This window comes from Mastomys coucha, unplaced genomic scaffold (genome assembly GCF_008632895.1).
Source record: "Mastomys coucha isolate ucsf_1 unplaced genomic scaffold, UCSF_Mcou_1 pScaffold12, whole genome shotgun sequence".
Taxonomy (NCBI): Eukaryota; Metazoa; Chordata; class Mammalia; order Rodentia; family Muridae; genus Mastomys; species Mastomys coucha.
The window spans coordinates 823,903-831,702 of NW_022196894.1; the positions used below are offsets into that span (position 1 = coordinate 823,903).

A 7,800-nucleotide genomic window follows, 5' to 3' on the forward strand; every position below is an offset into this window, starting at 1 on the left:
GAGCTGGGCGGGGTCAGGGAGCTGGGCAGAGGGGTCAGGGAGCTGGGCAGACACTATTGCTACAGTCCTGTCCATGTGCTCTTCCAAATGAGCAAATAAAATAAAATAAATAAATAATCAATAAATCAGTCTTGAGAAAATGGTTCAAGGAGAGAATACTGAACTTAAAAATCAGCAACAGTTCATCCAAGCCTTTTATCTTTTCTTCCTTCCCTTCCTCTTTTTCTTCCCTTCTACATCCATTTACAAACTTACTCCTTCAGATATGCATACACATATAATGCACATTTCTTTTTAACTTACCAAATTTACACTATTTGAAACGATTAAGTTTATTTGCAATTAAACTTTAAAAAAAAATCAACCCCCCCTAGGATTTCTTTTTATATTTTTGTTGAGGGGATTTCTTTGAGAACCTGTGTCTATAAATAACACCTACTGTTATTTTTGAAGTCCAAATGCTACATCACACAAAGTCCACCTCACAAAACTGCCTCCACTGTCCTGTGACCCAACACATTCGATGTGTTTACATCTTTACATATACTTTACATATACTACAGTGCAGTGCGGTCCAGCACCACAGCTTACAACTGTGCCACCATCCCCGAAACCACCAGTCTGAAAGATGCCAAAATATCATGGAGCGCTTACCTCCACTGACAGCATGAAGCCCCAAAGCAGGTGCCACCCTCATAACTGGACAGACACTTGTCACAGGGAGGTCTTTAAGCATCGTTTGTGAACTGGTCAATGCCCACGTTCGAATCTCTCTGGACCAAGGGAATTCTCTTGTGAACTTTTTTTTCTGCTATGTCCATAAATTGTTAACAACTAACAAAAACTCAGGAGAAAGAAAACCCACATTGTCCAGAGAACAATAAATGGCAAGGAAGCTCAGATCACAAACTCCCGCAAACTCCCTGCAGTGCTACAAGGCAGGCAGCCTGCACTAGCACAACACAGCCACACTCTCTGATTTCCCCAGCTAATGGAAACTACCACCTCTCCTGCCTCGGTTCCCTCTCCTGGGGTTTTTTAATTGTGTAATTATGTGACATTTGGGTGCCATAAAACACAATACGGCTTTAATGTAGCTTTTCAAAATTGATGTTAATTCTCTATATACTTCTAAAACTTCTATACTTCTTAATCCTGAAGGTTTATAAGGTGGTGGTGCACGACTTTAATCCCAGCACTCAGGAGGCAGAGGCAGAAGGATCTTGTGAGTTTGAGGCCAGCCTGACTATAGAGCATGTTCCAGGATAGCCAGAGCTACAAAGAGAAAACCTGTCTCCAAAAACCACCACGAACAACAACAACAACAACGACGACGAAAAGGATACTAAAACACGGGACTGTTTAAAATTGCAGGGAATGGGGCAAGAAATGTAGCAGATTACTAAGGATCCTTGTTTTGGGTCCCACTTTATACATCCATTTTTCAGACCTCAAAGACTTTTGTTCTATACAAAAGTAAGAAAATAAACAAAATTAAGCTGTAACTCAGCAAAAATTCCAAGAACAGTAAAGACCTTAAAACTAAGGACAAAGAGCCAGATGCAAATCTGAGGGAGTAAGAATTCCTCCTTCAAAATACCTGGCAGTTTTTGGAGTTCTGAGCTCTGAAATCTGGGCTGTGTGAAGCAAGGCAGATATAGTAACAAAGTATTGAATGAAAGCTGAAAAACAGAAATGAAAACTTGGGGGGTGGGGAGAGACGGAGAGAAGGAGGGAGGGAGATTGTTGACTGATTCAGTGCCTTTGCACTGTATACTGACAGGCACATACATAGGTCTAATTCTCTAGGATCCTACCAAATAGAGCCAGCTTCCTAGCCCTGTTTTGACCATAAGCAAAGCAAGGCCTGAAGAAGGAAAGGGGTTTGGGGTTAACAGTTTTGTCAAAAGAGATAGGGAAACATCTGTGGGGGCTTAAGGGCAATTTCTTTTGCAACTTTCAAAGGTCTCTGATACCCACATACGCTCACTGGGCTTTCCACCAGAATTTCAGAGACATGGCAGCCAACAGGCAGGGTGTGAGTTTTCAAAGTTCTCCCTCCTTCTAAGGTCTCATCTAGGTCAGCCTTGTCTCTGCGTCCCTGCCTGCAGTGTGACTAGGTCTGTAACATCTGACTCACTAGGAAAAAAAAAAAAGGTACACTGATTCTCCACAGTCAGGTGGGGAGACAGCCAACTGCCTCCAGACACTATCGCTGGAAAGAGGTTTTTCAATTATTGTTAATACCACGGAATGCAAACAGGATGGGGGGGGAGAGAAGACAAAAAAAGCACGTACCTTTCAACTGGTCAGCGACCACACTCTGCCCAAGGCGCTCGAAAACTCTCCCATCTTCCATCTCATACCTATTGTCTAAGTATTTTGCAGTGGCCTCGGATATGTGAACTTTGCCAGCCACTCCCAGCTGCTCCATGAGATTAGCCAAGTTCACATCATTGGACCACACATCAAATTTAAACCTCCTCATGCCCAGGATGCCACACAAGACAGTCCCCGTGTGAACCCCAACACGCATGTTCACCATCTCTTTCTTCTCCTGGCAGAACTGCTCAATGGCTTTTATCATGCCTAAGCCCATTTCGATGCAGCAGTAGGCATGGTCTGCCCGGGGCTCCGGGCACCCTGCCACACAATAATAACAGTCTCCCAGAGTGCTGATCTTCTCACACTTGGTCTCCTCACACAACCGGTCAAAGCGACCAAACAGATCATTGAGTAGACCGACCAAGGCATGGGCAGATTTGTTGGCACTCATCTTGGTGAAACCCACAATGTCTGCAAATAAAATACTGACTTCTTCAATCTGCTGCATCTTAAAGGGGCGGAATGCTATTGGCGCTTTCTGTATGGAGGACTTCTTCTTCCTGTTCTTGGGACTGGAGGTGGCATGCCTCTTGACTGAATTCTCGCTCTCCTCGTCCCCTTGTTTCATTAAGTCATCAGCTATGATTCTCGGCATCACAGAATGAATCATCCTCTCTTTCAGGGCTTTCTCTACTTCCAGATCTTTGCCGTGCATAATGGATTGTCCCACCTTGAGGAAAGTGCTCCTGGACCTCACCTGAGACATGACAAACAGATGGATCCCGATGGCGTGAATGCACACGTGAAGCAGGGCTCTGCTCAGCAGCTCCCAGTGCAGGGCCCCAGGGCCCGGGGAAGGGAAGCAGTCTTCATTTCGGAAATGGTAGCCGAAGGTCTCAAAAAGGACAGAGTAGACCACCCCCAAAAACAAGCTCAGGTACAGAGGTAAATGCATGACCGTGTAGAGCAAAAAGAGCACTTCGATGCACATGGAAAAGCTCCCCACTTGAGATAAGCAAGTGTCCTCCGCCAGCTTGGCCGTGAGAGTAAGATTGGAGCTGTCAACACGTCCTGACAGAGGTATCCAAACCTGAAACTGCGCAGCCAGGGTCAAGGCGAACACCAGCAGGGTGAGAGCCAGCGAGGTCCACGCGTAATGTCGGGCGTACAGCTTGGTGAAAGTAAACAGGAAAAAGCCCACACACACCACTAGGAAGCACAGAGCCGGGACCACCATGACAATCACTTTGGATCTCATGTGGACAGCGAAATAGATGCTCCAGAGAAGGCAGGCGAAGCCCACATAAAAGAGTGCGTACCGGAAGCGGCGCTGGGTCTGCGGAAAGCAGCGCTCCAGGCAGGCCTCCTCCAGGTTCACGGAGTCGAATTTGGGGTCCCACCACCGGCTGGAGGCCCTCTCGAACAGCTGGGGTAGCTTCTTCTGTCTGCGCAGGCGACCCCCGCCGCCAACCCTGCGGGGAAGGCCCCCTGAGTCTCCCGAGCTGCTACAGCTGGAGGAGATGCTGTACTTGCAGTGCTTCGGGTGGGTGTTGGAGGACAGCTGCTTAGGGTTGATCTTGACCCTCACGCTGTTGCTGTCTCCGCTTGAGTCGCAGCTCACCTCGGTGCTATGGTGATGCAGCAGCTGCTGGTGGGGTGAGGAAGCCATGTTGCCGAGCTCTTGGAACCTTTCCCGACCAGGTCAGGGGTACCTGCAGGCAAAACCAGCAGAATTAGAGCGGCCTTACTACACACACTCCCGGAGGGCCACGCGACCTGTGCTTGTCGCGAGGGCGAGCTCTGGCGAGCCACTTCGGGAAGGCACCATATGTTCACAAAAACTGCCCATTGAGGCGACTAAAAGCGCCAAGGCGAGCGAGAACCGCCCGGGCCGTACCTGGTGCTCCCGGGGTTCTCGTGCCGCGCGGCCGCGCTGAGTCTTGGGTCCCCGGCGCGCTGCGCTGCGCTCCCCTCGGGCGCCGTCGCCCGCTGGTGGCCTCTCCCCGTGCGCCTCCAACTGCAGCTCCAGAGGGAAGTTCAGACCTTGAGCGCTCTGGGCACCGGGAGCAGCTTTCGCAAAAACAACTCGGCCGGAGGCGAGCAGCGCTTCATCCTGCCGCAGCAGCGCCGGGTGCGTCAAAGCGCGCGGGCCGACCTGCGGCTCCCGCCGCGTCCCGTCCCCGCGTCGCTGAGCACCAGCGGGCTACCCTGCCCCGCGCCCCTGCCCGCGAGCCTGCGGAGCCCGAGGGCCGCCCGTCGGAGCGGCCGGTCCAGCGGGCCTGCTGCCCGCAGCCGAACGCGCCGCACCCCCACCCAGGGCCGAGATCGGGGCACTGCGCGGGCCCCTCCGCGGACTGCGGTGCGGGCTGCCGCAGAGCCTGACTCCCGCGACGCCGGCCGGCTAGCACGCCCGTCGCCCGCACGCCGCGCCCACGCCCCAGGGGCCCTGCCGGAGCTACAGATGCCGCTGCGGCCGCGCCCGCCGCCCGCTCTCCCGCAGCCGCTGCCTCATGTCGGAAGAGCAGCAGCCGCAGCCGCCGCCGCCGCCGCCGCCACCATCTCCGGCCCCCTCCCCCTCCCGCTGTCACTGACAGACGCGCGCCCGCGCCGCCCCTCTCCCCCGCCGCAGCGCGCACGCGCGGCCCGCGCACGCCACCGCCGGGTCCGGGACACGCGCACCGGCCGCGCGCCACCCCGCCTAGGAGCGCGCGCTGGGCTTGGGGCTGCAGCGGGGCGGGGCGGGGCCGGGCGGACGAGCTCTGGGCTCCGCCCTCCGCCTCGGGCAGCTCGGCGCCTGGGCCGCCTGCTGTGGGCACCAGGCCTCCTCTGCCTTCTTCCGAGGCCCTGGCTGCCCCGGACTGCTTGCCCCGCAGCCAGGCCCCCCAAGTCCGCACAGGAAGCATCTGAGCGCAGTTTACGTTTTGTATACACCGAAGTTTCAGCCCATGGCTTTGCCCGATTGTGACCTCCCCTTCTGCCAGCAATGTAGGCGTGTTCACAGTGGAGCTAGGCCCCTCTGAACTTGCTGGGGGATGGAAATGATCAAGTCACCTCTGATAGCTTCTAAAGTCGAGCGCCCCTGAGAACCACCTTTTCCAACCCCTGGGAAAGTTATCTTCTCGTCTTTGAAGACCTCTCATCCTTCACATGAACAACTGTTTTTCCCTCTCCACAAGGGAAACTTTCAAAGAAGTCAGCTTCCCGTGAATAAGTTCTACATTGGTCTGTGTAAACTCTGGCCTGAATAAACACAATTCTCTATTCCCTGTCCACCCTGGCCACCACACGGTATGATGCTTTTCTGTAACCACAGGGGACTGACTGACCCTTCCTTCCCACAGCTCTCAGGCCCATCCCGGGAGTCCACAGTCACTGTGGAATTAGGGAATAGGGAAGTAATATATAGACTATCTATACAACCGAATATTATTCGACTATAAAAATAAAGTACACTTGCTACAACTTCTGAAACATACTGGGTAAAAAAAACCAAACACAAGAGGCCACATGTTATATGACTATGTTAATGTGAAATGCCCAGAACAAGCAAATCTATAGAGATAGATGCCTGCGTTAGTATGAAGAGCTAGATATTGACTACATCATCAAGCCTGGGGTTTCCTTTGGGGTGATGAAAACGTCTGGAACTAGCAAGAAGACAACGCCGTGGATTCTGTAGTGGGTACACTTTACGAATGTACTAGTGCCTTTGAGTTGCTTTAATGATAAGTAAAACTGCATAAGTGATAAATTTTATGTAGTGTGTATTGCACCACAATAAACAGGTAAGAACTTTTTAAAGTAAACGTGTCACTGCTATATTCCAGCCCAAAGTGCAAGATCTCCACCTAATCATGAGAAAAATCTGAGGAAGGAACTTAATCTGAGAAATACTCCACAACCAAACCACCCAGTGCTCTTCAACAGTGTGCCAGGGTCGCAAAACACAGAGGCTAAGGTATTGTCACAAGTAAGGGGCAAATTGTCATTAAAGGGCAAAGTAGAAGAAGAAAAGACAGTGGGTAGGCAGCTGGTGAGACACGCAGTTTATCTGATGGCATTCCGGTGTCCCACGGTTACCCAAGACATTAACATTAGGGGAAGCTGGGTATAGGTCCCAGGGGAACTCCCTAGTATTTTTACAATGTTTTTCTAACTCTAAAATTATTTCAGAATAAAGCTAAAGATGAAAATGAATGTTTATTGAGCAGCAACTATGCAGCAACTATGTGCCTCCTGTATCTGAGGTTTGGAAACCTGGAGTACATAGCAAAAGCTAACAAGTGACGGTGGTCAGCTGACACTGGCTCGAGTGTCCCAGTGCCAGAGACCAACAGGCACTTTCCCTCATGACCTATTGTTGACCACAACCCCCTGAGGAAGATATTATTGCCCCTCACTTAGAGACATGAAGACAGGAACTGGAAAGGAACATGGCCAAAGTCCCACAAAAGGCAATAATAATAAGTTCCTATTTTAAAAGCAGACCTCAGACTTTGGAAGCTATGACACTCTTGAAGCACACAGTGACCCAGCACAGGCCCTGCCTGTCTCCTCTCTCCACCCACCTTGGTGAGAGTCTCTGAGAGACAGGTCTTACCATTTCCATTTTTCTCCCTTAACGCATTGCTACATCACTTCTTGGTCACCTTAAAAGGCAGAAGAGCCCACCTGTCCGCCCTTCGCCTTCCCTCCCACAAACCATTTCAGTGCACCCACCATTCATGGCAACTTTCAGCTTCCTGACTTTCCCCCACACGGTGGTTCAGTGTCGGTAACGAACATGCTTGTGTCTTCCCTTCTGTCCTCTGTTTTTCTGGAAGTCGTTAGGCTACATTCTGTGCCGTTGAAGCCTACAAGCTCCAGAGATGTCCTGACCTCCAGGCTAGGGTGTGGATCATTCCATAGGCCCTCGGAGACTGGAACTATGGTACCAGCACTGTATACTAAGCCATCGGTAAGGTGATGTTCATCTTGATCTTTACTATGCCGTGGAAGGACAATTGGGTTATGAGGTCAAAATCGACTCTGCCTGGAGACAGACTGGATGTAACAGCAAGTTCTACAAAAACATATTTATCATGCTATCATAATGCCAAAAGCCAGAGGGACCTAGAGAAAAGTCTGCCTTCTCTACCTCCACAGAGTACAAAGGCCTTCATACCTAGGATATATGGGATAGATGTAATGGTTTTCTCCAAGCACCTGACACATGGTGCTGCCAAACCCTCACTCGGAGTGCACATTCCGACCCAGTACAAGTTAGAATGTGTTTACACAAACCCTACAGACACTTACAGAAAGCTTTGCCTGCCCCTGCCTCTGATCTCACTTTCCCTCACCCTACTCAATGAGAACTTTGATGCCAAGGCCTGAGAAGTCACACAGGTGTTGGGAGATGGCTCAGTCAGTAAAATGCTCACCACGGGCACATGAGGACTAGAGTACAGATGCCCAGCACCAACATGAAAGATG

At 51.0% G+C, this 7,800-nt stretch overlaps 1 protein-coding gene across 2 annotated transcripts in view; it reads right to left on the reverse strand.

Annotated features, from left to right (window-relative positions):
• Positions 1-4,956, reverse strand: part of Adcy9 (adenylate cyclase 9) — a 134,767-nt gene extending 129,811 nt beyond the window's left edge. The window contains exons 1-2 of one of the 2 annotated variants that reach the window (XM_031361023.1): positions 4,223-4,956; positions 2,299-4,037 (exon numbers count right to left, since the gene is read on the reverse strand). In XM_031361023.1, the coding sequence (XP_031216883.1) occupies positions 2,299-3,994 (1,696 nt within the window). In that variant the 5' untranslated portion in view covers positions 3,995-4,037; positions 4,223-4,956. The remainder of the gene's footprint in view (positions 1-2,298; positions 4,038-4,222) is intronic. The other variant, XM_031361021.1, reaches the window with a different exon arrangement.
• Between the last annotated feature and the right edge of the window lie 2,844 nt (positions 4,957-7,800).